We start from the raw sequence: 21,784 nt of genomic DNA, 5'->3' as shown, positions 1-21,784 counted from the left end.
CACGTGCAGGGTCCACGCGCCATCCCGCAGAATCTTGCGGGCCCGAGATCTTGGGGCGGGCAGGACAGACACCCGCAGGGCACCTAGGCATTTCCGCGACAGAGGAGGGCGCGGGAGCCCGGGCACGCGGGCTGGGGACCTCGGGCGACTGGCTGCGGGACCCTCGCGGGTCACCAGCGGTCGGCGCGGTGTGCGTGCGAATGCGCGTGCAGACGTCAGCCTCCGAGGCCGGTGCCGCCTTCCGGTCACGGTGCGCGCCCCCAGCCGCCCCACCAGTTGCCCCGGCCCCACGCGCCGGGGCACGCGTAACACCGGACTGCGGCGCCCGGGCGGCCGCGGGCGGGGCGGACTGGGCGGGCGGGGCGGGGCCGGGCCGCAGGACCCACTGCCCATTGGCCGAGCCCAGTGCCGGGGGCGGGGCGCCGGGCTAGGCGGGCGACAGCGCTCCCGCAGGCCCGGGCGGGCGCTGGGCGGCGGGACCCGCTGCTCGCGAGCCGCGAAGGGGGCGGACGGGCGCTGAGCGAAGGGCCCAGGGACCGACGCTCGCAGGCGCGGCGGAGAGCGCCCAGGCCTGAGGTGGGCTTCTGCTGCTGGGCTCGCCAACTGGCGCCTCGGCTGCGATTGCTTTCCCGAGGGACCGTTGACCTCGCCCTGCGGGAAAGAGGGGCGTTCGCCTCCAGGAGAGGGAGGGAGGGAGGAGCTTGGGCCCGCAGAAAGTTCGCCCCCACAGCGGGCCAGAGGAGGTGAAGTGGGAGGAGGAGCGGGTTTAAGACTAACTCGGAGCTACGTGCGAAACCTTGGGGCGGCGTTCAAGGCCCCCTCCCACACGCGCGCGGAGCTGAGCTCCCTGCTCCTCCTCCAGCTGCTGGCGTAGCCTCGCAGGGAGAGAGGAGCCGTCCTTCTGGCGCCGGGAGAGCTGCAGAGCTGCAGGCAGAAGAGGAGGCCGCGGCGAGCAGGGCAGCACCCCCACCCCGAGCGACCCCCTTTGGCGCGGGCGGAGAAGGTGGCATAGGCGGCCAGCGTAGGTTTGCCCTCTCGGGACGCGCACACACGCACGCACCCTCCAGGCACCTCCAAAGGACCCTCCAGGAGTCTCTAAGGACCCTCTTAAAGCCCGGAGTCTCCCCTACCGCATACCCAACCCCGGAGACCAGGGCGGGGACCCCGGGATCGGACGTCCCCGCGCCTCCGGGCACCTGGCTCAGCAGGAGTCCCCCGGGTCGGGGCAGGGCAGGGCCGGTGGCGGCGAGCCCGAGCCCGCCCGGCGCCCAGGCCCCTCCGAGCCCTCAGAACCCACCCATGGGGCACCGGCTCCCCATGTCCCCTCGCCCGGCCGCGCCCAGCCCGGCGCCCGGAGCCGCGCAGAGGAGGAGCCCGGCGCAGTGACCCAGGAGTCGCTGCAGACTCTGGAAGCCTCGGTGGCAGCGGCGGCTGCCACCGGAGAAGCCAGCGGTTCCCCGCACCTCCAGGCGCTTCCAGGCAGCCCTCCAAGCTGTACCAGAGGCCCAGCGCACCATTCTCAGGTAGGAGAGAGACACCCCATCAGAAATGGGGAGCTGGCTGATGTGGGGGAAGCCAGGAAGAAGGGTTTGAGTCTTGTGGGAGGAAGGCTAGAGGAAGCATTATGTGACTAGGGAAAGTTAAGCTGATCGAGCATCTATTATGTGATGGGATCAAAGGCAACTTTATGTTGTCTCAAGAAAATGATCCTAGTTGAGCACCTACTATGTATCAGGCTGAGTGCTAGGTCCTTTCCTTATCCCAGGTGGGAAAGATGTATCGAGCTTCTACTCTGTGCTAGATGTGCTCCTAGGAGCTTTCCATTTCAGGGACCTAGAGCAATAGCCATTTAAATATGAGGACACAGGCTCAGAGAGGAGGAAAGATTAAGGAGCGCCTTCCTGTCCAGTGTTCCTCGAGCTTTTTGGACGGTTGGTGGAGGGAGTGAGTTTCCTGGGTGATTCTTTCCCTCGGAAATATTTCCTGTCTTCAGCTGGCCTGTAGGGCCTCCAAGTCCCTCTGGTGGGCTCCTTCTGACCTCTCCTCCCTTTCCCTCCTGCCCTGGGAGGATGACGAATTCACAGTAGGTAGGACGCCAGGCTGGGATGGGGCAGTGAGTTCGGGAGCCCGTGATTCAGGCTTACCCTGGTGTCACAGTAACAAAACAGATACCCTCCCCCCCCAAGACCTCTGCCTGCACTCCAGTCCCACCACCCCTGGCTGTTCCAGGCGGACCCTTGAATGCCAAGAGGAGATGCACCAAAGGAACCCACTTGCCATGTGCCAGGAGCTGTATTCTGGCTGAATAATCCGGGCCACCCTACGGGTTTGTTTCCACAGTCGCCATTTAGTCGATGACCAGCCCCACCAGGCCAACCCATTTGCCCAAGGGTGCTGAGCTGGTGAGAAGCAGGGTTGGTTTCTGAGAGTTCGGTAGCTGCCCACTTTTTACCATCCTGAACTGCCAAGGGTAGCCAGGCTGGCTTGGCCAAGCCCCCCAGGACGCCTCTCGGTGTGAGGAGGGAAGTCAGTGAATAACACGTATGTCTGGAGGGGCTGGGATGTGTGCTAATGGAGGAGGCTTGAGGTGTGTAGGAGGGAGTTGGGGGGTGCTGGTGCAATGCAGCCAGCTCTGGGGACTCATAAGGAGAAGGACATGTCAAGACTCTTGTCTTGATGTCCTGGTCCCTCTGATGCCCTCCGTCTCCCAGGCAGACCCTAGGTGAGGGGCTTGAGGGCGAAGAAGGGGGTGAACCCATAGATGCATTTGCGGGGAGCTGGCCGGGCAGGGTTTGGGGTGAGTCCTAGGCAGGGTGCCTGTCCCCAGCCACCTGTGGGAAGAGAGAGGGAACAAGAATCTAATAGGGCCTCAGGGGTCATTCCTCTGCCTGACGCCAGCTGAAGCTTCAGAGTCAGGCGCTGTTTGGAAAAAGACGGGTTTTGGCCAGGGGGTGGGTTTTTACGGAGGTAAGAGCCCAGGCTTTCAAGCCCAGAAGCCTAATTCTCATCCTGGCCTGGCCAGTGATCCGAATGAGCTGGGGCAAGTGACTCAGCCACACGGATCCCCAGGGTCCCCACCAGTCCAGTGGGTGGACGGTGGTCTGCTCTTCACGGGACAGTCGGGAGGTCCCTGGAACAAGGTACGGGAAGCATCCGGTGTGACAGAAACCTGTCTGGCTGGGTTGCCTTCTCCCCTCTGCCCCACTCCATCTCCGCTCGGGGACTTTCTGCCTCCCAGGGCCCCCGGGAGTGGCCTGGGGTAGGGTCAGGGTAGGGTCAGCTGAGAGTCACAGAGCTCCTCTTGGGGTTCTTATGCTGTGAGGGGTCCCCATTAGCCACTGTCTGAGCCTCCAGGCTTAGGCTCTACATTTTCAAAGGGCTCCTCTCTGCTCCTCACTGTGTGGGGTCGGCCCGGCTGAGGATGGAGAGCGGAGAGCCGGCAGCAGGGGAAAGAAGCTGTGCCCACAGCGGCCCACAGGGCAGCCTCTGGGGGAGGAGAGGGAAGAGGATATGGGGACAGGAGGTGGGGCTCGCAGAAGCCGTCAGCTGGCGTCCAGGTGTCTGGGTGCCACACACAGCCCCACGTGCCTGGAGCCATGTGAAGACTCACAGTCGCAGTCGTCTCCCAGAGAGGAAAGCCACTCCCCCCTCCCACTGCCCCCTCCCCCGCCCCGCCTTTGCCCCCCTCTGACGCCCTGGCTCCTGTCTGACTCTCCTCTCTGACTCCCTCAGGCTCCTTCAGCCACTGATAGAAGCACGTCTTTACCAGGAACTCTGGGTTAGAAGCCCGGCAGGCTGATGATGGGACTACCGTGGTCCCTGGGTCCCTGGGTCCCTGGGTCCCTGGGGGCGGCTGGCCTCCTCCCCACTCAGTCTAGACAGAGGTGATCACAGCAGCATCAAGCTCCCTGCAGGGGGACCGGGGCGGGGTCCGTCGTGGCATGGGGCCTCTTTCCCTGCATCTCCGGGGCAGGCCCAGGCTGCCTTGCTGAGAAGCCTTCAGCTCCCCACCCCCAACTGTGCACCCACAGGCGTGTCCAGGGCACAGAGACCCTCAGCACAGCACCTGGGCCAGCCAGGCGGGGACAGGGCAGGAGCACCAAAGGAGAGCTCCTGGGTCATTCACTGAGCCCTTGCTGGGTACAAGGCACTGAGCTCCGATGGGATAAAGTGAGAGATGGCTGCAGGCGTGAAGGGGGAGGGGTGGGCGTCTTTATCTTGGAGTCACTGTCCTGGCTCCCTTATTAACTACACAGGCCAGTCATGGGGACTTTTAAGTATCAGGGTCCTTATTTGTAATAGGCAGATAATATCTCCCCTGTAGGGAGAAGGTGAGGACGCTCTCGTGCATGGGGCAGACAGCCTGGGGTCAGATCTCTCCTTTGCTGGTTACTGGCTGTGTGACCATGAGCAATTACTAAACTTCTCTGTGCCTCAGTATCCCCTCCTATAAACTGCGGGAACACCACCTACCTTCTGGGGTTACTCGGGGTGGGGAGGGAGTGAGTACACGTTAATCAGGGCGCTCGGGACACTCTGGCATACGTTGACTGCAAGGTCAATGTCAGCTCCCGCCAGAATCCGCTTAGAATCCCTGATTTTGTTCCTGTACTTAGCACAGGGCCAGGCACATGGCGGGGGCTGGGTGAATGGTGGTTGTCAGGGCTCCAGGCTTGCTTCGGGTCAGCGGTGTGCCGAGGGGGCTTACGTGCGCCTCTCTTTGCAGGTCCTCCTGGTAGCTGGGAATTGGCCATGATGGGAATGTGTGTGCCATGGAGGTTGATATATGCTAACAATAAAAGCTTTTGAAAAAGGTATTTCTGAGAGCCGGTTTATTGCACTGTGGCTTTCAGTTGGACAGGGCGCCAGTCAGAGCAGACGCCTGAATGCCCCGAACAGGGCGTATGCCAGAAGACACACACAAGAGGTCCCTCCACCTCCAGTCTCTTGGCCTGACAGCAGAGGACATTATGATGTCGGAGAGGGCCTTGGGCTAAATGGATGAAGCATTCCAGGCCCCTGAGCTGGAGAACCCAGGCGGGCCGACCAGTGGGAGCTGGCCTGTACACTTCCCAGTGCACCCTGGAAAGAGGTGCCTTCTCTGGGCAGATGAACTCCACAAAGACATTCCCTGCTTTCCCACTCAGCTGGGTGCCTTGTGCAGTGCCCAGCCTGCACAACTGTGTGTGGCAGCAGGCTGAGGGCAGAGGAGACTGATACCCAGCAGGCCTATATCCCCTTCTAGTTCCTCTTCTCTAGAGGGAGGAGGGATTCCTGCTGGGGTGGGCTGGGGAGCCAGAGAAGCCTCCAGAGAGGAGGTGGTATGTGAGCCAGGGCTCGAAGCATAAAGAGAAGAGGGTGTTCTGGCAGAGGGACCAGCACGAGCTAAGAAGTGGAGGCAGATCTCAGCAGAGCTCCAACAGAGTGATGGGCTAAGGGATTCTGAGTGGATTCTGGTGGGTGCTGACGGAGTGAAGGGGAGTGGCGGGGCTGCGGCTGGCCTTTGGGGCGGGCCTTTTGGGGCCCTGGGGCTCTATTTATCTCCATTTGGGCTTTGGAGCTGGGACCCATTTCAGTCTCTTCCATGAGGCTGAGGAGCACCCATAGAAAGTTTTGGGTGTGCCTCGGAACCATAAACCCTTGGAGCTCTGAGGGACTCGAGTTGTCCCTGGGTCAGTTCTCTGACCCACATCCAGATCTCTGGGTCTCCTCGAGGTGAGCAAATTCCCAGGGCCTGGGGCTGAAACCGCCGGGCCCCGGGCTGCGGAGGGCGTGATCTGGACCTTGCCTTTTTCCCCCGTTTCTGGGAAGGCCCCAAAGGCCATAGTACCCCCCCACCCCTACCCCAGGCCTAAGAAATGGCTCTCTAGTGCCTTCCCCAGGTCGTGGCCTGGAGTCACAGCTGCTGGGAGGCCAGAACAGGGAAAGGACCCAACAAAGAGCCAGGAAGAGATCAGGTTCTAGCAGGAGTTAACGTTTTGTGACCTGAGCCTGTGCGACAGTCCTGGGAGCGGAGTCCCTTTTATAGACACGACAAGTGACTCTCGGGGAACGCCAGCGACTGGCTGGCTGAGAGCAGCAGGGAGCTGGCTTAAAGCGAAAATTCAGGCCCCAGCCGTCCTGGGCGGGAATAAGCAGGGGGTGAACGGACGCCAGGGCGGTGAGCCCCTGTGTGGTGGGTGGATGGGCAGGAAGGAGACGGAGAGGGCGTGAGTGAAGGCGCAGGGGGCCTGAATGAATGCCAGGCCCCCTAGAGACGCCCCAGTCTAACGTTTCTGTCTTACAGACAGAAAGCGGACACCTAGACAGGAGCCCCGCGGAGGAGACCAAGGCGGCCAGCAAGAGGCTGCAGGGCCGGGTGCAGGGCCTCCTGGCGTCGGCTCCCCGCTCCGTGCCGCCGGCCCGAGCCATGATGAAGACCTTGTCCAGCGGGAACTGCACGCTCAGCGTGCCCGCCAAGAACTCGTACCGCATGGTGGTGCTGGGCGCCTCGCGGGTGGGCAAGAGCTCCATCGTCTCCCGCTTCCTCAACGGCCGCTTCGAGGACCAGTACACGCCTACCATCGAGGACTTCCACCGAAAGGTCTACAACATCCGAGGTGACATGTACCAGCTGGACATCCTGGACACGTCCGGCAACCACCCCTTCCCTGCCATGCGCAGGCTCTCCATCCTCACAGGTGGGTGCCCGGGGCTGCGGTGGGGTCACGTATCTGCTCACCGCCAGCCCCACCCCTGGGCATGGGGAGGGGCAGAGAGGGTGGGTGCCGCTTGCTGGAGCAGGTGACCAAGCTGGGGCCCAAATCCCACACCGGCTGGCTGGCATTGAGTGCTGCAGGGCTGCCTTCCAGATCAGGCGCTGACACAGGCGGGTGTGGGGGCGGGGGAGAGGGGTCGTCCTCTCTGGGGAGCAGAGAGGGGCTCCTGCCTTCCTCCTGCTGGAGGTGGCCCTGCAGAGCCCTGGGGCCCAGGGTCAGTCTGCTGGCCTCAGTTCTCTTGACATCCCAGGCCTTTGCTGCCCCTCAGAGCAGTAAGGGCAGGCCCTGGGGAGCAGTCAGTCAAAGGGCAGGTGGGAGCCCTGCCCAGGCCAGTAACTTAGTAATAATCACAGTTAACAGTGGTGGCAATAGCTAATGCTTCTCAAGCTGCGTGCCTGAGCCCATTCTTAGAGCTTGTGTGGGTTTCTTTTGTCCTCACAACCAACCTGGGAGATGGGGCTTTGCTTCCATTTTACAAGTGGGGAAACTGAGGCCCAGAGAGGTTAAGTTAGTCCAGGTAGTAACACAGGTGGTCCCTGGCCATCTGGCTCTCCTTCTCCACCATGAAATTGTCCTGTAGTCTCTTGGCCCGCTGGGAATGTCGGGGAGGAAAGAGAGATTGCCCGGGATTTAGGGGGCGGATGGAGATGGGGGCCTGGGCCATCCTCTGCCTAACCCAGGCAATTTCCCTGTGGTGGCTGTAGGAGGGCGGGCCAGAAACCCATCTGCCCGGGGCAGCTGCTTCCTGGTTTCGTACCTCTGGGCAAGTAACTTTATCTGTCAGCAGCTTGGTCCTCTGTCTGTGAGAGCATGTGTCAGTGCCCACCCCAAAGTCATGGTGAGAAGTAAGTGAGTTCATACAGCAGAAGTGCTTGGTGAACAGAGAGTAAGTGCTCAGCAAACACGGGTCTTAGACCAACCCAGCATTTATAGAGTGCCTGCTCCGGGCTAGCCAGAGTCCTTGCCTGAGCCGTGCTTCTTCCACTGCTGGGGGGTGATGAAGGGAAGGAGTGAGCAAGTGCCCCCTGGCCATCACTAAAATAACCCCCCAAATGGAGATGCTCTCGGACCAAGAAACGCACGCCGTGTGCACTCCTGCCCCCGCACCCGAGCCAAGCCCCCTCCTTCAGCACCCTGGGCAGATGGCTTCTTCCTGCAGGCTATCCTTGCGGACTGTCCTACCCACCCCATAGTTTGGAGAGGCTGTGTCCGGATGGAAGGAGCCCTGGGTTGACCTGGAGCCACTTGGTGGCTCCGAGGTGTGATCAAACATCTGAGGGTCAGTCTCCCCAGCGGCACGGCGGACATCGGCTTGCTTCCCCCGCAGTGTGGCTGCGGGGACACTTCAAGCACCTGCTGGGGGTGTAGGGGTGTCTGCTTTCCTTGCCTTGGGGAGGGGACTAGGTGTCCACTAATATAAATAAGGCGAACATCAGAGGGAGGAGAGAGACAGATGTTGAGGAGGACCACGAGCGTATTTCCAAAACTCATTTTTTAATTACACCAGTGATTTGCAAACGCACCCTCCTGTAAACACAGAGGAGGCTAAAGAAGCCCCCTTGTCCTGTGTCCCCAACGCCAGACTCCTGTCCCCTCCCCAGCGGTGGCCACTCCATCAGTCTGGTGGGGACACTTCTGGATCCCCCCATGAACACACTGACCTTTATGTTTGTATCATCGTTGTGACCGGGAGGGTTTTTGTCCGTCTCTTTTGAATGTGCACTTAGGATTCGGAGCACATCTGTCTGCTGCTTTTTTTTTTTTTTTTTTTTTTTTTTTTTTTTTTTTTTCACCCACCAGCCCGTGCCTCGTTTTCCAACCTGGTGCTGGTGCGCAGGAAATTCTGAAAGCCATTAATTCTGCTGCCGGCTCTCTTTCCAGCTGCCAGCCAGGCAGTCTCTGAAGCTTGGCATCGCGGTCTCGCATCTGAATATGTCAAGGCCACCGAGTCCTCAGGGGCCCAGGATTGGCCTAACGGGACGGGGTTGGCAGGCCAGGCTGGGGCCGCCTTGCAGGTGCCTCTCTCAGGGGCCCCCACCCCCGTTCTTCCCACCCCATTCCGCCCATTCACCCAGCTTTACAGACACCATCAGGCACTGGGCACTGGGAGTCAAGGTCATGGGTGACACCGTCTTCCTCTGCCCTGGAGCGCACGGTGAAGGGCGCACCGTTGGCCGGATCATGGTTTTGAACGTTGCACGAGTCTCTGAGCCTCAGTTTCCTTGTTTGGGGAATGGATTTTGGACACCTCCCCACAGGTTCTTACGCATTGAGGCCAGTTTGAGCGTGAGCCTGTAATCCCAGTGGTAACCTCCAGAGACTGGGATGTGGGCACCGCCCAGGCTCTCTCTCCCTGCCCCCCACTCCCCCTGAGCGGCCCGTTTCAGACCCAAAGACCTGTCTTGAGGGATGCAGTTAGTTGAAGCAGGGACCGTGTGGGTCTTGGAAGCTGGCACTCACTCATCTGTGATTTATTCAAGAAGCAGAGAGCACTTGTGGGTCAGGGACTGGCTAGGTAAGGACAGCAGCGGGTCCACGTCTCGACCTAGCCATGTTCATGCTGTGTGAGTTTGGGCGGGTTGCTCGCCCTTTCTGAGCTTCTCTTTGCTCACCTATACCAGGAAGGTGCAGAAATCCCCCTCGCAGGGGCTTTGGGAGGAAAGTACGCATGGAGCCCACAGCCCACGCTAGTTCTTGCAGGGACTTGTTCCCATTGGTGTCTCGAAACGTAAGACCTCTGAGCCTGGGCCATTCTCCATTCATTGTCCAGAGAAACCCGCATAAAAAGATGTATTTCATCCACGTGGGACGGATGGAGAAGACTAAGGTTTAGAGAGGCTGCCTGCCCTGCCCCGGGCCGCGTGGCCAGCAAGTGGCAGGGGCCAGATGTGAACCTAGGCATGTTGAGTGCCTCCGATGTGTCAGGCATGATTCCAGGCCCCGGGAGATGTGCACAGAACAAGTCGGGCAAGACCCCTGCTGTCGTGAAAATTGTACTGTTGTTATTATTATTATCCTAACACAGTCTGCACAAGCGGCCCACTCCCTCTCCAGCCCCGCTGGGCAGGGTTGGTGGAATTAACTGTGTCTGAACCAGGCTGAGCCTCTCGTTTGCTGTGTGACCTTGAACAAGGGCTTGACCCCTCTGGGCCTCGGCTTCCTGCTCTGGAAAATGGGGAGAACAGCGACTCTTCCTCGGACTGGCGGGGAGGGTTGGGTCTGTCTGCAAGGGGCTGCCTCCCCACCTGGGTCCCTCTCCCCGCAGGTGACGTCTTCATCCTGGTGTTCAGCCTGGACAACCGGGAGTCCTTCGACGAGGTCAAGCGCCTCCAGAAGCAGATCCTGGAGGTCAAATCCTGCCTGAAGAACAAGACCAAGGAGGCGGCGGAACTGCCCATGGTCATCTGTGGCAATAAGAATGACCACAGTGAGCTGTGTCGGCAGGTGCCCACCACCGAGGCCGAGCTGCTGGTGTCCGGGGACGAGAACTGCGCCTACTTCGAGGTGTCGGCCAAGAAGAACACCAACGTGGACGAGATGTTCTACGTGCTCTTCAGCATGGCCAAGCTGCCCCACGAGATGAGCCCGGCCTTGCACCGCAAGATCTCCGTGCAGTACGGCGACGCCTTCCACCCCCGGCCCTTCTGCATGCGCCGCGTCAAGGACATGGACGCCTACGGCATGGTCTCGCCCTTTGCCCGCCGCCCTAGCGTCAACAGTGACCTCAAGTACATCAAGGCCAAGGTCCTTCGGGAGGGCCAGGCCCGCGAGCGGGACAAATGCACCATCCAGTGACCGGGAGGGATGCTGGGGTGGGGCTAGGGCAGTGCCTTCCAGGAGGTGGCCCCATGTGCCGGCTGTCCATGTCCCCCACCAACGAGACCCCCAACGGCAGCCATGTTCGAAGGCCTCTGGCACCAGAATGGGCGACCCCAGTCTCTGACCTCTGTACGTTCTCCTGCCTTTTCACCACTTCCCTCTGATTCTGCTTTTCTGAGGTCCCCTGTGCTTCCAGCACCCAAATCAGGGCCGCCCTAACCTTAGGGCTGTAAGAAATGCTGATGCCAGAGGGGCCAGACTCCCTACCCGGAGGGAGACTCCTGGAACGGTCTTGGCGGGGTGGAACCGAGCCCCCCAGAGCAAGGTGGGAAAGGACTCAGGCCCTCTGGTCTCGGCTTAGCTGCTCCCACCCCCACCCTGGGGGTGGCCCTCAGGTGTCCCTGACGGTGAACCAGTGGCCGCTGACTGTATGAAGGAAGAGGAGCGTGGCCATGTCCGTGGACCACGCCCATCCCTGGACTGCCTGGCCTCCACTGGCCTCTGCCGTGTCTGTCTGTCTGTCTCTCGCAGTTTCCTCCCCTCTGTCTGCTGGTTGTGCTTTGCAGTTCTAGCTGTCCTCCCGTTGTGCGTAGCTGTAGGAACAGAAATCCTTGTACTGTAAAAGCTGCCCCCGCCTCGCTGGCCGGACCCCACTGCCTCTCCTGGGGACCCCTCCCTCCCCCGATCCTGATCCCGGACAGGGTTCCGGGGTCCTGCCTCCGGCTAGACACTGCCCTCCGTCATGAGCTTCACAGTTTACACTTGCACTGGGGGGGCGGGCAGGCTGGGGCTGCTTCTCCTCCTGCCCCCTGCTCCCTTCCCCCGACGCCGGTCCCCTTTCCCTCCCCCGTGTCACAGAGGAGGTGGTACGCTTCAGCCCATCCCCAAGGCACCCGGTTCAGGGCAGGGATCTGCCTCGAACCATACTGTCTCCTACTGTGTTCGCTTCTTAAGCATTTATTGAGCACCTGCTGGGTGCTGGGTTCACTGTGTGCTAGGAAACAAAGAGGGTGAGCAGTGCACTTTATGCCTCCCAGGCCAGGCCCTTTCCCAACCCTGGCCTCTTTCCCTCACCCGCATGGCCTGTGCCCACCCCTGCCGCCCTGTGCCCTGTGTGCTGTTGGGTGGGGCGGGGGGTGCAGGAGCAGCTGGGAACCAGAGCCGAGCCCAGAGAGGTAGGTGGGAAAGCTCCTCGGGGGTCCTTAGCCTATGCCTAGCGCTGGATGGCTGCGGACCAGGTGTGGTGGGATTTGAGCATGTCTTGTCCTCAGCTCTTAACAAATATATTTTGTATCTTAATCTCCTTTAAAATACTGAGATTTAGGCCTACCAGGAACCTTAGTGATCATCTAGTGACTCTTTCTGAGGCCCAGAGAGGGTGACTGTCTCTCTGGTCCCAGCGCACATGGCAAGTCTGCGACTGGCAGAAGTGGGGCTAAGTCTGGGTATCGGGCACACACCCCCTCATGCTGCCTCAGCCCCGGGGAGGGGGAGGGGCCCTTCAGAAACCAGAGCGCCTTTTCCCTGACCCTTTCTCTAGATTGCCCTTTGAGGGTTCCTGTAAATTCTGTGTACATACACGTGAACACCGAGTTCTACACGGGCCCCAACCCCAGCTTGCAGTACCCTATCCCTCTCCCCTGGCACCCCCGCTTCCATGCCCTCACCCAGCCCCAGCCTGCGCCCTCTAGGCAGACCGGGTACCATTGCCAGGACAGGTGTGTGGCCTGGTCCCACCCCATGATGTCCCCCTGCTGCCCCAGATCTCTGTGTACGCTACCAATTAAAGTGGGTTTGTTTCTAAGCTGTGTTCCTGACCGAGTGAATTTTCTCTGCTTTCCAGAGGTTTGCTTTTTCCTCCAACCAAAGCTGGCCTTGGCCTCCCCGGATCACACCTGCCCTTGGGGCAGCACTGGGTCAGTCTTCAAGTTTGAATAGATGGGGGAGGGGCACCCCAAAACAGGAGGTTGTGCCCCTCTCTTGGCCCTTGCCCTTCTAGGCCTTCTGGGAGGTGTGTGCTGAGTTGGCAGTGTCCCTCTGGAGGGGCAGGGAGGTCAGACGAGAAACTCCCCCCCACCCCACAGATCATTAGCCCTTTGGGGCCACCATAGGTCTGAGTTCTGTGGGGCCCCTGGAGACCATTGATTTGGCCCCTGGGAATGATTGGCATCGTCTGGAAACATTTTTGCATCACCAAGCCTTGGGTGGGGGGTCCTGCTAGTATCGAGCAGAGAGAGCACCCCTGTGCTCAGGTCATGCCCCACAATAAAGAGTTATCTGTCAGTAGTGGGCACCTTCAGTTGGACAGTTGGTTCTCAAGGTCAGGACAGAGCCCAGGTCTGTATGGTTGACTTGATGTACAACTTTCTGGACAATGTTTAGTAAACCCTGGACAAGCAGAGTGAACCGTAGTGTGGAGTGAAGCAGAGTGTGCGAGGGGCTGAGGGTGGAGGTCGAGGGACAGGATCTTGAGCCTGTGCCCCCCGAACCTGCCCCCAGGGTGGAGGGAAGAGGAGGACACTGGCCCTGCACCTGCTGCGCGCTTTATCCTTGGAGTCTCCAGCCCTGCCCCCCTTCAGCTCCACGAGAAACCCACTCCTCGTCTTCACCCCGCTGTCCCCTCCCTGTCCCAGATGGCACAAAGCTGGTGCCGTGGCAGATGGGGGAATTCGAAACCAGAGGCCATCTCAGCTTTGTGTGGGCGAGAAAAGATTTTTGCATTGATGGTCTGTGTTTTGTTTTGTTTTGTTAAGATTTTATTTATTTATTTGACAGGCAGAGATCGCAGGTAGGCAGAGAGGCAGGCAGAGAGAGAAAGGGAAGCAGGCTCCCTGCTGAGCAGAGACCCCCCCCCCCCCATGTGGGGCTCGATCCCAGGACCCTGGGATCACGACCTGAGCTGAAGGCAGAGGCTTTAACCCACTGAGCCACCCAGGCATCCCAATGGTCTGTGTTTTTGATCAAGAGATACCAACAAGCATGTAGGTGACCAGGCTCCCAATTCAGAGGGCGAGATCTCTGTCGGGATATTCACAAAGCGAGGTGAGCCTGGCTAGGGTAGAATCGAAACCAGGCGGGCCTGGGTCATGCGGGAGCAGGAGGAAGACTCCCCGTTCTGTCCACCTTCCTAGCTCCCCTTCCATGCTTTGCCCACACTAGGCAGAGAGGACAATTGTAGAAGGCAAATCACGTTGACGCTTTCCTAGTCCTGGACTTTGTAAGCGTGAGGCCAACACTGTCCCTTGTATCACAGGCCAGCACAGTGTTGTTAGAAGGGCTCATGGGGACGCAGCTGGGCTCACCAGAGCAAGCCTTCCCCTGTGGGCCAAGCCCCGGCCCCCTCTGCCTCTCCCTCCCCCTGCTGGGGACTCTGAATAAGTCATGTCCTTTCCCAGACACTTGAGCTTCTTTATCTCTACATGGGAGGTGGGGACAGGGCAGTTGGACCAGACAACATACGAAGAAGCCCCTGGCAACCCTATGTTCTCTGCAAGGAGGAATTAATATTCTCATTACACAATCCATGACATTCTGCTCGTTACTAAACAGAGCACGCTTGCTCCAGCCTGGGCCTGGCCCCGGCTCCTTGCAGCCCTCAGGCTCTCCCTGGGATGGGGTTACTGGGCATGGGGGGCTGGCTGCAGCAGAGGACACTAGCCCCACAGATCTCTGCTTAGACAGAGGGTAGACACAGACGGTGGGAAAATTTCCCCGCTGTGAAACGATTCAGAGACAAGTGCAGGTCAGCCGTCTTAGTACCCAACCCCAGGACGGGCACGCTGGGAATCTGGGTTCAGAGAATTCTGTGCTGCGAACTCCGAGTACTTATTTTGTTCCACCTCCCTGAACCTGTCACTTACGCAAAAAGGAAAGCTTCAGTCTGGGCCACGGCTTACTGGGGCCAGCTGGGGCTCCGCAGCGAAGGCTGCCGGGAACAGAGGTGGGGAAGGAGGGTAGCCTTGGTTGAAGACTTACGGTGCACAGAGCACCATACGGGGCCTCTTGTTGGATCCTCGTGGCAAAGCTGTGTGGAAGGATTATGACTCCCCCTTTATTTTATACACCAGGAACCCAGGCCCAGAGAGGTGACGCCACTTGTCTGAGGTTACACAGTGGTGAGGGAGCAGAGCTGAACTAGAAACTACATCTGATCACCAAGCGTGTTTTCTCCCCAGAGTTTTCATCCCTGAGTTGGCTGAGAGACTGCTCTCTGGAGGGAGAGACATCTGAATGTAGTTCAGTAACCTGGAGTGGATATCGTGCCCAGGAAGTGAGATGCTCTATAGCTCATCGTGAAAGGTCCAGCTGCGGCAACAGAGGAACATGACGACAGCTGTTTCATGGCAAAGTCTGAGCTGAGTGTGCTAGGCCAGGGGCTGGCTCTGCTCCACGGGTCATGTGGGCATCCAGGTTTCGGGCCGTCCCATTTCTAGGACCATGTCACCATCTGCAAGGTCAAAGCCGCATTCACCCCATGAACCACATTCCAATGGGGTTGAATCAGCCAATGGGGTTAGGGGAGGAGACTGCAGAGGATGTTGCAGTCGGGCCCCTCCACCCCCTTCACCATGCACGCTGGCGAGAAGGGCTGGGAAACACAGTTCCTTGCCCGGTGGCCCCATGCTCAGTGGCACCTCTGCAAGGAGAAATGGGAGAGGCCACTTGGCTGGCCAGCTGACGGTCCTCCTGGCACCGTCACCCATTACGTCCAGACCTCGGGCCACCCAGCGCAACCTGACTTCCCTGCCGCTGCTTCCTTAAAGCGAATCTGGGCTTGATTTTCCCCTACACCTCGATCAAAACTTGGATTGTCCCGTGGTTTTTCTCATCTGTACCAAAAGCTCTTCAGGTGGCAGATGTAACCTCCCTTAAAATTCTTTGCCCATGTGATGATAGACAGTTCAGTCTTCAGGCAAAGGGAAGACCTTCCCTCCTTCCCCACGCTGTGGTCTGCTTGCACAAAAAGGTGGAAACTGAGGAAGAGAAGGATGGGCAAGTTCTCCTTTCCTTGCTCTCTGGCTTCCCTTTTAACTAATTTCCGTTTCTCTCTCCCCTGCCCTTGGTCCTTGGGAGGTGGGTCTGGTAGGGGTCGGGGGCGGAGGTGGGAGGAACATGAAAGTTCTTAGTTGCCTGGTACTGTGGTGTCACAGTAAGAAAATGTCACACTTGGAGCATGGGTGATGTTTCACAATGACATTAAAATCACAAGCATTTTGTAGATTTCCCCAACCCCTTCCCACCATCCCAGGCAGTGGCTCACCTGCAGGCAGCTTGATGGAGTTCCGTGCATCTTTATGTGGGTTGCTTGCTATGTCCTTCCACAGCCTCTAGGAATGTTCTAGTACCCGTGGTTTCCTGTGCTGAGATCTCTTGCTCCTCCAGTGAACTCCCTTAAATGGGGCTTCAGGCATTGCCAACTTTCTCTTGTAGATTTCCCACATCTGGTCCATATGAAACTCACATCCTTGGCCCCGACCAGCATTAAGAGTATAAACTGCTCTGAATTCAGGAAGGATCTCCGGTCTCTAACTCAGATCGTCTATCACTCATTAGATTTATCAGGCAGAGGACAGACAGTGGTCCACAGAACCCTCAGCTACAAGGACATGTGTCAAGCACTCTAGACTTAAAATAAGGAGCAGACATTCCCACAGCATGCCATAGCGGTCTTGGAAATGTCCCTTTCCCCCAAGACACTTTCATGACCAACTCCTTTATATCTTTGACATAGGTGAGAAGTATGAGAATCAAGTAGCTGGTTCTTGGCTTGATATGTTGAAACTTAAGCCTTCGATCTGGCACCTGGCTTTGAAATCTGAGATCAATCTCGTTAGGGTTTCCGCAGGGGAGAGGGCCAGTACCATCTGCCGGGTGGAGGAGGCTGGAGAATGGACCCAGGGAGGGACTCCAGCTTCGTCTAGGAAAAGGAACTCTCCACAGGGCTGGGCTGGGCTTCAATATGGGTCCTGTTCTTACGGGAAATGTTGCTATTTTGTTCATTGTGAATGCCTCAGCTCATTCAAGTTGCTATAACTAATACCATAAATTGAGTATTAACAGCTTTCCCATACTGCAACAAAACAAAAATTTATTTCTCACAGTTCTGGAGGCTGGGGAAGCCCAAGGTTAAGGTGCCGGCAACTCCCGGATCTGGTGAAATCTGCTTGCTTATAGATGGCAGTCTTCTTACTCTGCGCTCACACAGTGGAAGGGATGAGGAAGTTCTCTGGGGTCTTTTTTTATAAGGGTATTAATCCCACTCATGTAGGCTCTACCCTCATGAACCTTATCACCTTCCAAAGGCCCCCCCCTCCAAATACCATCCCACTGGGAGTTAGGTTTCAACATGGGAATTTGGGGGGACACAAGCACTCAGTCTATAGCAGCTGATTTTTCGCATTACTTTTTATTTTTAAAATTTTACATGAAAATATTATTCGGCTTGATTCCCGAGTTTTTTGGCAGCTCCCTAAATTTTGCCCCAGAGACAGTTGCCACACGCACATCCCCTCTGGTCCTGGCCCTGGCTCCAGGGTTCCAGCTGGATGCTAGTCTGTTTCATGCATCCATTTGGGGACCCCCAGGGCTGAAGAAGCCCGAAACCACCCAGAATGCCTTTCTCAGGACAGATTATCGGATCACAAAAGGGTGGGCCTCAGCCCGGGACGGAAACACGGTCACTTCCTGTTCCACTGGCCAAGGCAAGTCACATGACCAGCCCACACTCCCCGGGGTCAGGAATCGCACTGTCCGCTCCAGGGGAGCCACGCGGCAAAGGGCTCGCACGTATGGCATGAAGAATGGTGAACATGGCTTCGTCTGCCACACCGAGCTTCTCTGTGACTCGCTTTCCTCTTTTGTAAGAGAGGTAATCATGGGCACCTGGGTGACTCCGTTGGTTAAGCATCTCCCTTTGGCTCAGGTCATGGTCCCAGGGTCCTGGGATCGAGTAACACATCAGGTTCCCTGGTCAGTGGAAAGCCTGCTTCTCCCTCTTCTGCTACCCCTGCTTGTGCTCTCTCTCTCTCTCTCTCTCTGTCAAATACATAAATAAAATTTTAAAAAAGAGAGAGGTCATCACACCACCATCTCACTGGGTTGTAATGAGTTAATGAATTAATACTTTTGAAACGCTCAGAAGGCTGCCTGGCATGTGCTAAGTGCCAGCCACCATGGTTTCTGTGCCAGGAGGCTCTCTGGCAAGCCCACCTGGGCAGGCACACTCCCCAGCCCTGCCCCAGCAGCTCTGGCGGCGTGCCTCCCGGGAGCCCACTTGGACACATCGCTTCTCGGCACCTCTTGCTTCTTCCTTCCTGAACCTCAGTGGGGACCACAGAGACAAGCTGTATGCCCACACATGGTCACTGCAGGGTTCTAAGATGTGGCTCCCAAATTCCACGAAGCACCTCCCCCCTGAAAGGTGGGGTCTATGTCCCCTCCTTGTAACCTGGATGGACTTCTGACTGCTTCGATCCACAGAGTGTGCCAAGAGTGACACTCTGTGCCTTCCGAGGCCAGCTCAGGAAAGGCCATGTGCTCCGCCTGGTTTTCTTAGAACACGGTCTTGCTCTCAGGACCCAGCCGCTGTGCTGTGAGGAGTCCCATCCACGATCCACGTGGGGATGCTGTCTGTGGGAGGTGCTCCTGGCGCCGTCCCTCGCTGAGCCCCGCCTGAAAGCCAGACACGTGGGTGCCAGAGACTCCAGGTGGCTCCTGCCCCAGCCGTTTTCGAATCTTCTGGACATGATGGAACAGAGATAAGCCATTCCCGCCGTGCTCTGGCCAAATTCATGATCACAGGATCTGAGAGCAGAATAAAGTGGTTGTTGTTTTGTGCCACTGACTTTGGAGGGGTTGGTTGGGCAGCGAGACAAATTTAAGACATTTACCAAACGCTCTTCACTGTCCAGGTCTCAGGGCACAGATAACGAATCAGAAGCAGTCCCTGCTCCGCAAAGAACAAGCAGCCAAATAAACAGCAATTGCAAGGTAGCTTGTCACATGGTATGATGGGGCTGTGGAAGCCCAGAGGAGGGCCTCCTAATCCAGCAGGGGTGAGGACCTGCACTGATCTCTCTGGGGGAGATGATGCTGGAGTTAAAACTAACAAATTAAAAGCTAGAAGTAGGTTTCTAAACAAAGTATACAAGGGACTAGAGCTCAATGCAGGTGGAGCCTAGAGGGCAAAAGCCTACTAAATACCCAGCTGCCACAGGGCCTTTGAGCTGACTTATCTCTGTCTGAAACATTGCTTCCTCTACAGACCCCACTGGCACACTTGGCCACGCCATTTGCAAATAGCATGTCCTCAAAGAAGCTTCTTCTGACCTCTCTCCTTAAGATTCCCCTGGTCCATTCCTCTCCATCCTCTTCCCTGCTCTATCTTTCTGGGTACACTTATCACCCCTTGACTCTGTAACGTGTGGCTACTGATCTCTTCCCCTGGAATGTGTACTGCCCAGGACTAAGGCACATGTCCAGCATAGCATAGTGTCCTCCCCATAGAGTGGGTCTTTAGTAAATACATCAGGAGTGGGTAGATGAATGGAAGAGACATGATCAGCTACCCGTTTGGGAAGCCCACTCTGGCTGCAGGGGAGGGCTGGGGGGGCAGGACAGGAGGCAAGGGAAACAGGTAAGATGCAGCTGCAGTTGTCCAGGAGGGAGCTGCTGCCATGGAAGAGCCTTTTTGGGGACATGCTGTGGAATGGTGGGGGGGGCAGATTTGGGGAGCAGACTTGGGATCCAGCAGCTGTGGGGTGTTGCATGGGGTGGAGTGCTGGCCTTTAGGCAGCTGGGTGGCCAGTGGTGCCAGTCACCAAAATGGCAGCTCTAAGCAAAAGGGCGGGGAGCAGGAGGGGAAGATGAACTGAATTTGAGGTCGTAGATCCGTGGCCCCCACAGACCTTCAAGTGCAATTGCCCAGCAGGATGTGAGGGTCTGAAGCCTGGGGGAGATGTCAGCCTCCGTAGATCTGCGCTCCTGTCGCTGTGGGGAGAGCGCCGACAGGACCGACCAAGCAGGAAGAAGAGGAAGCAGAGGAGAGGACAGACAGCCAAAGAGAGGAGAGGGGCGCAGAATACTAGAGCGTCGGCCGGGGAAGCCAAGGGAACAGGAAGTTTTGAGAAGGCACACATGGGCTCAGCTGCCAAAAGCTTCCAAGAAAGGGGCCGAAGAGGGTCGACGGGACACCGGAGGAAGACCGCCGGAGGGGCAGAGCGCATGGTGAGGGAGACCATGGTGCGCACGCAGCAACAGCGCCTTTCCCTCCTTCCTTCTAAGTGCCCGTGGCTGTGAAGGGGAAAGGAAGCATGGCACGAAAACGAGGGAGCTGGGTGGCTCCAGGGGCTCTGCCGGTAGTGTCACCAGCATTTTCGAGGATGGAGAGGTTTGCGCTTGCCCGGATGCTGTTGAGAGAGATCCAGAAGAAGGAGTGCAGGAAGGGCTGGAGTCAGGGGCCCCGGCGAGGCTCCGAGGACAGCCGAGGAGGGAGGGGGTGGTGAGGGCAGAGCCCGACGGGACCCAACTGGGCCTCGAGGAAGCCTGCCTTCTGGGGCGACCGGCATCCTGGTGTGCTGCCCGCTGGGGACAGAGGCCAGTCCCCCAGAGACCCATCCCAGCTCGCCAGTGTTTTCGCAAGAAATTAAACCCTGCGTAGAAAAGCCCGCTCCATTTTCATCCAAAATGAGAGAGAGCAGCGGTGCTGGCTGCCATCCAGGGGGTGGGGAGTGGAGTCCCCAGAGACAGTGGAAAGGAAGAAGCCTGTGTGACTTTTATTTTTTATTTATTTTTTGAAAGATTTTATGTATTTATTTGAGGTCGAAGGGGAGTAGAGGGAGAGGGAGAAGCAGACTGCGCTGAGCACGGAGCCCAATACGGGGCTCGATCCCAGGAACCTGAGATCGTAACCTGAGCTGAAGGCGGACACCCAACAGACTGAGTCACCCAGCTGTCCCCTGTGTGACATTTAAGGTCCACCCCACACACCCGAGTTCTCTCTGCGCCCCGATCCATGCAGGGACGGGGGAGGGACCGACAAGTTCCTCAGGGGACCTTGGGGATGGGGCGGAGCCAGTTACCGTGATTGAGGGAACTAATCGCCAACACGGGTGGGAGAGTTTCCTCAGAGGAGGTCACCGTCTTAGCTGCCTCTGGAGGATGTGTAGCATTTACCAGCAAGAGCTTCCTGGAGGTGGGGGAAATCACATCATTCTACTTAATATAATTACATGTCATATAAAAAGCTCCTAGCTTTGCGTCTGCCCTATTGTCAGCTCTCAATATAGATGAGCCATTAAAATATTAAAACTAATAATTTCCACGCCGGTATAAGTTTGATGCCGCCCAACCCCTCTCAGTGTTTTTGACGTGCGCGGGAGATCAGACGAGAGATCTTGAAGAACCTCCCCCAGGGGTGGTCTTTTCCAGCACAGACCATCCCTCGAAGGAGGAGCAGAACCAAAATGGGAAGTTGTCTCAGGCGGTCAGCGACTTGTCAACACGAACGCCAGTCTCATGCATGCGCCTCAGCAGCCTTGCCCGAGGCGCCCCCCGCGCAGAGCCGGGCAGGGAGTCACTTTTGCTGATGTTCGCGGACAGCAGCATATGGTGGGCTGGTCTGGAGCCACAGAGCCAAGCCAGGGCCAAGTCCCACTCTCTGTTCTTTTAATCCACTAAGAGCCAATAACATAATGTTTCAGATGTCTTCATCTCTCTTTTCATGATTAGCCCTGGCAACCAGAGTTCTTTTGGGACCATTTTCCTGAAAGAAATCGTATTTTTCACTGGGTGGCCAGCGAAGCTCATTTACTAGCTATGTTCCATGCTGACATTTTTGACTCATCAAAAATATCCACGATGATAAGCCATGGGCCTTTGGGTTGCTTGTACTGAGCCCATGCTGCAAGCCAACCCCTCGGATGTCAAGGGCTTTGGGGGGCTTTCTATTCCCCCTCCCTCCTGCAGAGCGCGGACCTGAAGTCATCCAATGTTCCAGAAGTCTTGACACACACATGTGCACACAGGCATGAATGTGCACACAGACATAGACAAGCCCACGCATGCACAGACAACGCACACATAGGCATATGCATTTGCTTGTGGACATGGGCACACGCACACGCACACAGGTGCATCAGGAAGGTGTGTGCAGCACACACATGCACACAGGTTCACAAGCATGCTTGCACACACACATGCTCATGCAC

At 57.7% G+C, this 21,784-nt stretch overlaps 1 protein-coding gene across 3 annotated transcripts; it reads left to right on the top strand.

The window, feature by feature from the left end:
- The first annotated feature begins 452 nt into the window (after window positions 1-452).
- RASD2 (RASD family member 2) lies at window positions 453-12,364 on the top strand. 3 transcript variants are annotated; one of them, XM_059402138.1, is made up of 3 exons: window positions 453-576; window positions 6,287-6,680; window positions 10,024-12,364. In XM_059402138.1, the coding sequence occupies exons 2-3, from the start codon at window positions 6,410-6,412 to the stop codon at window positions 10,551-10,553; spliced, it is 801 nt and encodes a 266-aa protein (XP_059258121.1). In that variant the 5' UTR covers window positions 453-576; window positions 6,287-6,409; the 3' UTR covers window positions 10,554-12,364. The 3 variants fall into 3 exon arrangements, with proteins under 3 accessions (XP_059258121.1, XP_059258119.1, XP_059258120.1); XM_059402136.1 differs by lacking the exon at window positions 453-576 and adding an exon at window positions 1,040-1,523; XM_059402137.1 differs by lacking the exon at window positions 453-576 and adding an exon at window positions 1,121-1,523 and having other exon boundaries at window positions 6,291-6,680.
- The last annotated feature ends 9,420 nt before the right edge of the window (window positions 12,365-21,784 follow it).

The sequence above is a fragment of the Mustela nigripes genome, chromosome 6 (assembly GCF_022355385.1).
Source record: "Mustela nigripes isolate SB6536 chromosome 6, MUSNIG.SB6536, whole genome shotgun sequence".
Classification (NCBI taxonomy): Eukaryota; Metazoa; Chordata; class Mammalia; order Carnivora; family Mustelidae; genus Mustela; species Mustela nigripes.
Note: the sequence above shows the minus strand (reverse complement) of the source record. Positions and strands in the feature narration are given on the sequence as shown.